This window comes from Ictalurus furcatus, chromosome 4 (genome assembly GCF_023375685.1).
Source record: "Ictalurus furcatus strain D&B chromosome 4, Billie_1.0, whole genome shotgun sequence".
Lineage (NCBI taxonomy): Eukaryota > Metazoa > Chordata > Actinopteri > Siluriformes > Ictaluridae > Ictalurus > Ictalurus furcatus.
In genome coordinates this window covers 1,527,596-1,540,490 of record NC_071258.1, presented here as the reverse complement: position 1 = coordinate 1,540,490, position 12,895 = coordinate 1,527,596, and the positions used below count along the sequence as shown (strand labels likewise).

The 12,895-nt window shown below is 40.3% G+C and overlaps 1 protein-coding gene across 1 annotated transcript in view; it reads right to left on the bottom strand.

The window, feature by feature from the left end:
- kiaa1549lb (KIAA1549-like b) overlaps nt 1-9,035 on the bottom strand; it is a 30,741-nt gene extending 21,706 nt beyond the window's left edge. The window contains exons 1-5 of the mRNA XM_053622484.1: nt 8,662-9,035; nt 8,405-8,520; nt 5,934-6,153; nt 2,944-3,077; nt 2,046-2,214 (exon numbers count right to left, since the gene is read on the bottom strand). Coding sequence (XP_053478459.1) covers nt 2,046-2,214; nt 2,944-3,077; nt 5,934-6,153; nt 8,405-8,520; nt 8,662-9,031 — 1,009 coding nt within the window. The 5' untranslated portion in view covers nt 9,032-9,035. The remainder of the gene's footprint in view (nt 1-2,045; nt 2,215-2,943; nt 3,078-5,933; nt 6,154-8,404; nt 8,521-8,661) is intronic.
- Between the last annotated feature and the right edge of the window lie 3,860 nt (nt 9,036-12,895).

Here is a 12,895-nt window from a genome sequence, read left to right as displayed (position 1 = left end):
CAATCAATTAAAAAAAATATATACACATCAAAATTTCGGTTATATTTTTGTATCATTTTTCAGTCATTTCACTGGTGTGGTTCTTTTTAATGAGATTAGTGAAGCTTTTTGAAGCTTCTAGGACCAGAACCAAATAAACAAGAGCATGTGTTCTCAAGCAGGAGAGTGTATGTTATTCCCTCCCATCTGCCAGAGGGGCTCTATAATGCTCCACCCTCACACACACACACACACACACGCACACACGCACCCACACAATGACACTCCCCCATTGTTTATTATTTCTCTCTTAATTAGATTTAGTGATTGACCTTTCCCGTTTGCCAGGAAGGGCAGGATAAAGCCTTCACTTCCTGTGCATGCCAAGTGTACAAAGGTTTCTTTCTCCACCTTGGCATGCCCCATGCCCAGCACGCTGCTTTTCTCTCATCTACAGTGCCCTCCATTAATATTGGCACCCTTGGTAAATATGAGCAAAGAACGCTGTGAAAAATTGTCTTATTGTTTTAACATTTAGATCTTTTGTTTAAAAAAAAAAATAAATCACAAAAATACTCTGCGCTCATGGATATCAAACAATTTCAAACACAACACAGGTTTATCCAAAAAAAAAATCTGTGTTAAATATAGGTGTGCAACAATTATTGGCACCCTTTTAGTCAATACTTTGTGCTAGCTCGCTTTGCCAAGATAACAACTCTGAGTCTTCTCCTATAACGCCTGATGAGGTTGGAGAATACATGGTGAGGGATCTGAGAGCGTTCCTCCATACAGGATCTCTCCAGATCCTTCACATTTCAAGATCCACGCTGGTGGACTCTCCTCTTCTTTTCACCCCACAGGTTTTCTATGGGGTTCAGGTCAGGGGACTGGGATGGTCATGGCAGGACCTTGATGTTGTGGTCAGTAAACCATTTTTGTGTTGATTTTGATGATGTTTTGGATCATTGTCCTGCTGGAAGATCCAACCACGGCCCATTTGAAGCTTTCTGGCAGAGACAGTCAGGTTTTCATTTAATATCTGTTGATATTTGATGGAGTCCATGATGCCATGTATCCTAACAAAATGTCCAGGTCCTCTGTCAGAAAAACAGCCCCAAAACATTAAAGATCCACCTCCATATTTAACCGTGGACATGAGGTACTTTTCCATATGGCTACCTCTCTGTGTGCTAGTTTTGAAAGCACATATTTGAGACATTACCTCACTTCCTGTATCTCTAGAAGTCTTCTTAAGCAGCTTTTGACCTCTCCTCGTGTCTCATCCTTCTACTCTACTGTTCCAGACGCCCTGACTCGGTCTATTCAATAGACTGCATAACCTTTCTGCTTCAAATACCATTTCAGATTCATCCCCAGTCCGAGAGCCAAAAATAAAAGGGTAAGAAGTGAAACGGAGATAAGCAGCAATCATACCGCTCATGTAGCACAGAGAAAGCTGCATTACGTACTGACTGAGTGAAAAATGTAGGCCTGATAACTAAGCCAAAGCACGCAGAAGTCACACAATCTGCCTCTAACCACACAACAGTTATTTTGTTCTGTTTCAGATGAGACGTCAGATGGCTTCCTCCTGACCTTCTGAAGAAACAAGAACCATGCTAAGCGTTCTAAAAATAATCCAACATGGTATACTGGATGCTGTGATTCCTCAAGCGGAGTTCTTATGTACAGAAATGTGTGAATACGATCGCATCAGATTCATAAGTATGATATCCCATATGACAATTATCGGTATTTTTTATTACTGTACATGAACGATATAATAAGAAAGTATTGAGAAGAACGGTCTTGTAAATATTGTGCATGTTGTAACATTTCTGGAAGGAGTCTCCAGTGTCAGTGCTTTGTAACAGTCAGAGGTAAAGCTGTGAATTTAAGTTTTACGACATCTTCAGGATAAAGAGGTTTACGCTTTGCCCTTTCTCGGTAACATGACAAGCTGTGGGGTTTTTTTGTTGTTTGTGCGTGTGTTTTTAATTGCCGGAGTTGGGTGAACATATAAACATGAACAAAAATTGTAAGAGTCTATCAAAAAATCTTACGCTCTGCAGTGATGAGCGGAGGGTAAAACAGGAAGTAGCCCACAAGCTCAGCAGTCAGGCGGCTCAGCAGGTTACTGGCAACGGTACCGTTCAGGGTCTCGGTTCTGTTGCGCACCACGTATATCAGAGACACTGCTGGAGAACCGGCCGACTGAGATACGCTCAGGATCTGAGAGAATAAACAGGACCAGAAATTAGAAAGACAAGTAGAGACAGAGGTGGAAATGAGACACAAGTAAAGCAGATGATCAAACAAGTGACATTGTCCTTATAGCCTTAGAAAAAAAAAGGGTCACATCTAGTCTAAGTGGTCTTCAGCTGTCCCTCTTGGGGAACTCTTAAAGGTTCTACAGAACCCTACTCCTACGACAGAGAGGGGTCCAAACTAGAACCTTTTAAGAACGCTATACAAACTACACAAAGAACCCTCAAAGAACCATTTTTTCAAGAGATATATTCAGAAAAATACTTTAAAGCAAAAGACTTGGTTCGTCTCCAATACTGCGATTCTCAAAGCAATCAAAAAATAATTAGCCATGCTAAATATGCTAATTCTACATTCATATTACAGCTTATTATGGGCACGCACGCACAGGGAAAACAAAATCTGTTCAAGGAAAAAACAGACTGTTGCATGAAAGAAAAATGCCCAGTTACGGTGTCTTTTGTAAGGAATAAAACACTTGCCCACACCGGGGGTCATGCTGTGATAGAAAAATAATCAGTGACAGGGTGGTGTGATGAATCAGAGTTCTGACCAATCAGAATTCAACAGCACCGTGGTACAAGTTAAAATATAACTTTATTGCTATAGTAGAATAATCAGAGGTTTTAAATGAGTGTGTGTGTGTGTGTGTGGCGGGGGGAGGTGGGTGGGGGGAGGGAGGGGTGATCAGACCTGCACGCTGAGTGTGCTGTAGGAGTTCAGAACTTTGGCCTCAGCTTCAGCAAAAGCGTTCTCCAGTCTCTCCTCCATCAGCTGAGCAAACCTGCAGGACCTCAGATCATCTCCCGGTCCTACAAATCTCAAAACTGGTTCACACACATACACACAGTTACACACACACACACACACACACTCACTCCAGACTTTACAATACACGTATATAAATACAAAAACTAAACACTAGCATATGTTTAACAGGCATGATATTATCTCAGGCATAGTATCATGGGAAATATGGTCTACTGGTTAACATTTTCAGTCACACTTCAGCTAAGAGTGCTGCTCTTAAGGATACATGATTCCAGCAGAAGCGCTTCAAAATGTCTGATAAACCTTCATAAAATAAGGCTTTTCCAGGCCGAGTCACGTTAAACGTCATGATAACTGACTTCTGGTGTGTCAGAGTCACATAATGATTACGAACTGATGTAGGTCACCAAATGAAGGTTAAAACCGGGGACGACCCACAAAAGGTGACACTCTGACGTGTCTCCTGAACCCGACACTATTCAATTCTGGATTCTGATTGGTCAGAAGGTGTTGATTATTTTTCTATAACAGCAGCTGCAGGCTTTTATTAATGTGCTCATTCTAATACGTTCGCGTTTCTATAGTAACATTTCATTGTTAATAAAAAAAAAAAACAAATAAAATAAATAGAATTAAAGATTAAACGCATGTAATCGTTGGTGAAGTTTTCTGTAAGGAGATTTATTTCTCCAGTGTCAGTGACATCTTCAGGACAGAGGAGTTTACGCTTCTTTGTGGTTTCTTGGCAACACGACAAGATGCGTTTTTAGTCTCAATAATAAAAATGTAATAAGGAGAGGGCTGGTGAGGGAACGACTGTCTACAGCTGCTATAACGTAACTGAGAACAGGAACTAGCTTCTTTTGTGAATGTTCACCAACATTAAATGTAAATATTTATGTTTAATAAAACGTACAACAAATTCATTCATAAAGAAAGTATTGTAATCATTGGCAAAATGTTGTGGTATAAGAGTAATAAAGCACACTGGCTATGCTGTGAAAGGACGATAAGAAAATCATTTTCCGTGTGGTAACAGTGACTCTGCGTCATCAGATCACGCCGTGCTTTATTATTTCACTAGAACAGCTCAGACACAGATTGTTTCGGGGGGGTTTTTTCCCGCTTATTTAACAGTGTTATGCATGTGCTCTCCTTACTGGTCCTAGTTTCATATCTCTGCTTATGAGATTCTTTAAGTCTGTGATTCTTCTGTATATAGCTGCATTCACGCCATGTAGTGATTACAGCGATTACGCGATTCCGACTTGTAAAAAGCGTCCACGTCCTCGTAAAATTACAACCGAGTGCTCTGACTTGTACCACCTGACCGCTGAAACACTCAAAATGGCGGCGGCTTCAGGAGTAACATGTAGGTAAGGAGTTAACTCGTAAAATCACTGTATAATAATTTGTATAATTGACTATTATTAATGTCTTAATGATAGAGGAGTAATCCGAAAATAAATGAAAGACATACAGTACAGTTTAATGTAACTAGTAGGGCAGTGGTGGTTTAGTGGCTCTGGGTTACTGATCGGAAGGTCGGGGGTTCAAGCCCCAGCACTGCCAAGCTGCCGCTGTTGGGTCCTTGAGCAAGGTCCTTAACCCTCTCTGCTCCAGGGGGCGCTGTATCATGGCTGACCCTGCGCTCTGACCCCAACTTCCTAACATGCTGGGGTATGCGAAGAAAAGAATTTCACTGTGCTCTACATGTGATTAATAAAGACTTATTATCATTATCAATAGTACAGAGTTGGAGTTGTTGTTTAGGTGTTATTGTTATCTCATGCGCTTTCTGTGTTCTCAAATAGTTAGCAATAGCATAAAAATGTGATTTAACGCTGTAATTATGTATTTTCCAGTTGTCAACAACATCATCTCACACAGGTTCATTTTGCCGTATAGAAACACACACTTCCGAGCACGGGGACGTGAACAGCTCCGAGTAGAACGTCTAGGTTGTCATCTAGTAATTACGGTAATTCTGCCATGACGCGAACGCAGCGTGTATTTGAAAAGTTTTTCCACAGAGTTTCATTTGACGTGCAAGTAAGTTGGAATAACACCATAATGACAGGGTTATGAATTAGAGCTTTATGACCATGAGAAACAGTCCGTTTTCTTAACATCCGAACGTTCTAATTTAAGCCGGAACAGAAAGTGTCAGAACATAACCTAATGCCAAGTGGCTCAGCTGTTGTCACAACAGAAATGATGGGAGCTGTTGGAATAAGCCTTTGTAGAGGTCAGCTGTCAGGAGTAAAGGGCTTGTCCAGGTGCTGTGTCACTTTAGGAACACCACCTTTCAGTGAAGTCTTACCAAATTTTCTCTACTCTAATGATTAACAGTAAACCCTTCAAGGATCATCCCGGTGGTTAAAACGATCTTCCAGAACCGACTTGGACGTCAAACTTGGATTGGGATAAATTGCTATGATTTCTACTGGTCTTATTATTTATTTGGTATTGTGTCAATTTCAATACTGCTAACAAAAATGTGTTCACTTGCTTTTTAACATAAGAACTAACCCTGTTTAAAAAGTCTGATTACATTTTATGATTGGAAGCTGAAAGCTAGCGAATGGGTGTGTGCGTGTGTGTGTAAACACGCACAGCGTGCTAGAAGTGATGACGCATGATAAAACTGAACGAAATCCCGAACGAGATGCCGGCCAACATCTCTTCTCAGTTGACAGAGAGCAATGACACTTTAATATCATATCACGATAATCAGACAAGTGACATAAAAATTAATCAGCACACGCCTAATTCAGACAAAAATCCCTCCTGCTCTTTAGAACATTATTAGATTAGCTCATCCTCTGGTTCCTGGCTGAATGTATCTGTTATTGGACGTAAATCAAGCTCATAGCAGGCGCCAGCTCTCCGAGCCAGTCTGCGCCTCTGACCTGTCTTCAGCATGAGTGAAATAGCAGGAGTAGGCCTCCAGGGGGCTGCTGGGACCGGCACCGCCTGCACCATGGGCACAAACTGCCGGATATCCGCCATCAGCCTGTCCATGCCGTAGGAGCCCAGAGCTTCCACTACGACGGACGTGGTGTAGACCATATCGCCACGGGTCACGTAATAACCCACGGTCACATTGGGCACCGTGGACAGACTTTCAATCTGTAGGAGTGAAGCATCAGAGCATCAGTCAATCGCAAAAAAATGATACACGTGTACAAGTGAAGAATCAGCCTTGCGAGGAGGAAATGAAGCATGGAATTGATATGTTGGACAAAACAGAACAGATCCTTCATAAGGTGGAAAAAAGAAGGAAGATTACAAAGACGCGAGCGGTCAGCTCTTACTAACTAGGTGTCTTAAGGTTTGAAAATTTAACGCTATAATAACCTAGTCTAAAAATATCACGCATTCACGAAATGAAAGGAAAGTATTATCGCAATATCTTGATACTTTTGTATCTTTCAACATAAAAAAAGGAAACTAAAAAGTTCTCACTAACCGTTCTTCTTTCTTCGAAAGTTCTTTTTGAGAACGAGTTTTCCAGTAAACGTCTTACATGGACAGTTTTTAATCACGTCGTCGTTACGTGCTAAAAATTAAAAAAGCATGGCTATGAGGAAAGGCAGCGCGCTGAGATCTAACTAGCATGGCAGTGTGTAGCGCTGCTTAGCCAGAAATGTAACAATGCTTAGTTTAGTTCTGGTCAACATTGCCATGTTCATGTGTGTTTGATAGAGTTTTGAGAAATCAGAGTAGTCACCCCGGAGATATCAATATAAAATATTTTCAACCTTAGCTGATTAAACACACCCAAAGGATTTTCAGTACATCGAGAAATTGAGGCTGTTGTAGTGTGATTTGGAACAAGTCCAGAGGGAAGGGGTTGTGAATATTTTTGTAGAGTCACAGCCGGATACAAAAGGATAAGAACCGTTGGAGTAAGGAACTCGATCAGGTTAAAACATCAATAAATGGGAATACGTTTAAATTTCGAAAAGCTCGAGGTCGAGGTCGCGGTCTGGTCATACACAGTGACTAACTGTAAAACCGTGACACCGTAACAGCCCTATTGTTATAAGAGAAATTTCAATTTACTTGAAAACATTCTCCGGGATAAGAACAGGGTTGGGTCGGCTCTCCGAATGACAAAATGACAGATGGCCTCACAGCTCAGCACACATTAAGTCTGTGTGTAAGTGTGTGAGAGTGTGTGTGTTGGGGTGGGGTTTGGATACTGCAAGATTTCTTGTACAATTGAGTTTTGTTGCTCAGGATGTGAACTGGCGTTTTTTTTCCTGAGTCAGCCATCAGCACCTCATGAAGGTGATATTGAGGGATTGTGTTTCAGTGAGGCTCGGAGTCGAATCTCGCTCACACGTCCCTCGATTCAAAAGATCATTAAGGGATTAGAGGACTGCATTTCCTCTCAGGGCCTTCAGGAACATCAACAGGACTCATTTGCGGTCATGGAGTCTTTCATCTAGTGTTACTACTGGGTTAACATTTTTGGTAAACTCCAGAACTATTGGTGCCCTTTATGAAAATGTGCAGAAAGGGTTGCTAGGGGTATAAATAAGAGGAAACACATGTTAAATGAATGGAACACAAAAAGGAATGGATGTTCATCGAGAAGTACAAGACCAGAATAGATACATAATACATAAACTGACATAGATACCATTAAACACAACTCAGGCCATCATTTTTTAAAGACATTTTATTGCAATTGGAAGCATGAGCGTACTGCGACAAGGAGGATAGTAAGCGAGGCTAAAACCGCCTCCAAAATCAGGTTTCATATGAAAGTTTTAAAATCAGGAGAAGCTAAACAAAAACCTGTTTCGTGGTTGGTAGTCCAAAAGCTCTTGTAATTTCAGCTAAGCACCAAGATATTTTAGCCCAAAACCTGGTTGCCTCTGCCAAAAGATTAAGACTTGGCAGTAGGTGGATCTTTAAACAAGATAACAACCCCAGACATACATCCAAAACTCCATAGACACACAATGACCATGTCAAACCTGTGGTCTGCATCCACATGCACAAACCGAAGAACATAAAGGAGCTTAAAATGTTGTGCAAATTCTCAAAAATGTCAACATTGTTAAAAAAATTTTTTAAAAAATGACAGGAAGTGGCTCTGTGCTGTTATTCTTTCAAGGGCTTCAACAATTATTAACCATGGGGGTGCCAATAATTTTGAAATCAGCGTTTCGCAGAAAAGTCTGAACTATTGAAATGATGTTAATATAAATCTCTAGTGCCGCCATATGTTCATTGCATGTGCTAGTTATTTTATTTATTCATTTTAGTTTTATAAAAGGTGCCATAAATGAAATGCGTCTACGCAGACAAATGTCAAAAGGGAAAAGAGATTCAAATGAGCAAGACAACAGAGCAAGACCAAACTGACCTGTGCACGGACACCACTGTCATTCAGAGCCTTCGTCAGTGCCAAAGTCAGGCCTTTCGGAAGGTTCTGTTTCAAAATATTGTCCAGTCGGTTCCTCCGGCTGTGGACGGACAGAACTGCCGGACAAGGTCAAAGACATAAAGAATGAATTGGAGTGCCAAAGCTTATACGTGGCTTATAAGTGCCACCCACAAGCCACGAGACCTAAAGAGAGCCATCATCCATCCAAGAATTAAAAGGAACATAAGGGTTCTCACCTGTTTTAACCCACATCTTGTTGGTTATGTTGCAGCTGAGTGGAGAACTTTGAGTAGTGGTGGTGGTGGTGGTTCTGGGTGGACTGGTCCTGACACGCTGGGTGGTGGGGGGCAATTTAGGGGGCACAGTATGTGCTATAGTTCTGGGAGGCTTTGCCGTAGTTGTGGTTGTTGCAGAAGTGCTAGTTTCTGTGGTGCTGGTTAACTGAGTTGTGCTGGTTGGTTGTGTGGTTGTGGCAGTTGTTGTGGAGGCGGTTGTGGTGGTAATGGTGGTGAGTTGAGGGAAATTGCTAGGTGGTAGTTCCTGGGTAAGTGGTTCTGAATGGACTGAGGTGTTTACATTTTTGTTGGGTAATGTAGGACTTATCATTTGGAATGGAGGTAAACCAGAGTCATTTCCTTTTGCTTGAAGCCTGGTCTCTCGAGATGTAAGGACAGAGGACGGAACCCCGGACATCCTCTGGTCCAGCGTAGACTTCTCTGTAACGACAAGATGAGGTTCACTCACTTCCTGTGAAAGGTGTGACGGGATTAGTGCAGAGATCTGAGAGAAAAACAGTGAAGGCTTTGATGGCAAGGAGAATGATTTTGATGGTGACACGGATATGAATGGTTGTTTGTTTGTTGATATTGTTGTTTGTTGATATGACAATGGTTCAGATGATGTAGACGACATCAATGATGATTTTAATGAGAATGATAAAGACAATGATGGCGATTCAGATGTTATTACTGATGGTAATGATAATGATGAATATTTTGTTAATGTAAAATCATAAGATGCTGATGATGGTGATGAAGATACTACGAATGGAGATAAAGCTGAGGACAATGAAGACATTCTTGATGGTGATAGAGATCTAAATTGCTTTGTTAACAAAAAATCATAATAAGATGATGTAGCTGGTGATGTTAATGGTGAGAATGCTGATGGTGATAATGAGGGCGATGAAGTAAATACAATTTTTGATGGTGATACAGACGACATCAATGGTTTCAGTTGTTTTGTTAACACAGAATCATAATAAGACAGTATTGATGGGGTTGCTGGTGATAATTCTGATGGTGGTGATGATGGTGATAATTCTGATGGTGGTGATGTTGGTGATACTCCTGATGGTAAAGAAGCTGGTGATGATTGCGATGGTGATGATGTGGGTGATAATTCTGAAGGTAATTGTGATAATTTGGATTGTGATGATGGCGATAATTGTGGTGGTGATGATTGAGATAATTCTGGTGGTGATGGTGTTGGTGATAATCCTGGTGTTAATTTTGATGGTGATGATTCTGAAGATGATAATACCAATGTTGATATTTCTGATGATGACGATGCTAGTGATAATGCTGGTGGTGGTGAAAATTCTGGTGGTGGTGGTGATAATTCTAATGGTGATATGTCTGATGGCGATAATTCCGACTCTGATGATGGTGATACTTCTGGTAGTGATAGTGTCTGTGATGCTGCTGCTGATGATGATGATGATGCTGGTGATAATTCTGCTGATGATGTAGGTGATAATTCTGTTAGTAATATTTCTGATGATGCTGGTGATAATTCTGGTGGTGGTGGTGAAAATTCTAATGGTGATATTTCTGATTGTGATGTTGGCACTTCTTGTGGCGATGATACTAATGATAATTCTGACGGTGATGATGCTGTTGATAAATCTGATGGTGATGTCAAAGATAATAATGATAGTGATAATGATACTGCTGATAATTCTGACAGTGATGATGCTGTTGATAAATCTGATGGTGATGACACTGGTGATAATTCTGATGGTGATGATACTGGTGATAATTCTGATGGTGATGTCAAAGATAATAATGATAGTGATAATGATACTGCTGATAATTCTGACAGTGATGATGCTGTTGATAAATCTGATGGTGATGACACTGGTGATAATTCTGATGGTGATGATGCTGTTGATAAATCTGATGGTGTTGCCAAAGATAATAATGATGGTGATGATACTGGTGATAATTCTGATGGTGATGACACTGGTCTTAACTCTGATGGTGATGACACCTGTGATAATTCTGATGGTGATGATACCAGTGATAATTCTGATGGTGATGATACTGGTGATAATAATGATGGTGATGATACTGGTGATAATTCTGATGGTGATGACACTGGTCTTAACTCTGATGGTGATGATACTGGTGATAATTCTGATGGCAATGATGCTGTTGATAATTCTGATGGTGATGATGTCAAAGATAATACTGATGGTGATGATGTCAAAGATAATAATGATGGTGATAATGATACTGGTGTTAATTCTGATGGTAGTGATACTGATGATAATTCTGATGGTGATGATACTGGTGATAATTCTGATGGTGATGATGCTGTTGATAAATCTGGTGATGATACTGGTGATAATTCTGATGGTGTTGCCAAAGATAATAATGATGGTGATGATACTGGTGATAACTCTGATGTTGATGCTGTTAATAAATCTGATGGTGATGATACTGGTGATAATTCCGACAGTGATGATACTGGTGATAATTCCGACGGTGATGATACCTGTGATAATTCCGATGGTGATGATACCTGTGATAATTCTGATGGTGATGATACCGGTGATAATTCTGATGGTGATGATACCTGTGATAATTCTGATGGTGATGATACTGGTGATAATTCTGATGGTGATGATACCTGTGATAATTCTGATGGTGATGATACCGGTGATAATTCTGATGGTGATGATACCTGTGATAATTCTGATGGTGATGATACTGGTGATAATTCTGATGGTGATGATACTGGTGATAATTCTGATGGTGATGATACCTGTGATAATTCTGATGGTGATGATACCGGTGATAATTCTGATGGTGATGATACTGGTGATAATAATGATGGTGATGATACTGGTGATAATTCTGATGTCAATGATGCTGTTGATAATTCTGATGGTGATGATACTGGTGATAATTCTGATGTCAATGATGCTGTTGATAATTCTGATGGTGATGATACTGGTGATAATAATGATCGTGATGATACTGGTGATAATTCTGATGTCAATGATGCTGTTGATAATTCTGATGGTGATGATACTGGTGATAATAATGATCGTGATGATACTGGTGATAATTCTGATGTCAATGATGCTGTTGATAATTCTGATGGTGATAATGTCAAAGATAATAATGATGGTGATAATGATACTGGTGTTAATTCTGATGGTAGTGATACTGATGATAATTCTGATGGTGATGCTGTTGATAATTCTGATGGTGATGATGCTGTTGATAAATCTGGTGAGGATACTGGTGATAATTCTGATGGTGTTGCCAAAGATAATAATGATGGTGATGATACTGGTGATAACTCTGATGGTGATGATGCCGGTGATATTTCTGATGGTGATGTTGATACTTCTTGTGGTGATGTTGGTGATAATTCTGGTGGTGATGGTGTTCGTGATAATGCTGCTGGTGTTGGTAATGATAGTTCTAATGATATTTCTGATAGTGATATTTCTGATAGTGATATTTCTGATGGTGATGCTTCTTGTGGCGATGATACTGGTGATAAATCTGATGGTGATGCCGTTACTAAATCTGATGGTGATGATACTGGTGATAATTCCGACGGTGATGATACTGGTGATAATTCTGATGGTGATGATACTGGTGATAATTCTGATGGTGATGATTCTGATGGTGATGATACTGGTGATAATTCTGACTGTGATGATACTGGTGATAATTCTGACTGTGGTGATACTGGTGATAATTCTGACTGTGATGATACCGGTGATAATTCTGATGGTGATGATACCGGTGATAATTCTGATGGTGATAATTCTGACGGTGATGATACTGGTGATAATTCTGACTGTGATGATACCGGTGATAATTCTGATGGTGATGATACCGGTGATAATTCTGATGGTGATGATACCGGTGATAATTCTGATGGTGATGATACCGGTGATAATTCTGATGGTGATGATACTGGTGATAATTCTGATGGTGATGATACCAGTGATAATTCTGATGGTGATGACACTGGTCTTAACTCTGATGGTGATGATACTGGTGATAATTCTGATGTCAATGATGCTGTTGATAATTCTGATGATGATGTCAAAGATAATAATGATGGTGATAATGATACTGGTGATAATTCTGATGGTGATGATACCGGTGATAATTCTGATGGTGATGATACCGGTGATAATTCTGACGGTGATGATACCGGTGA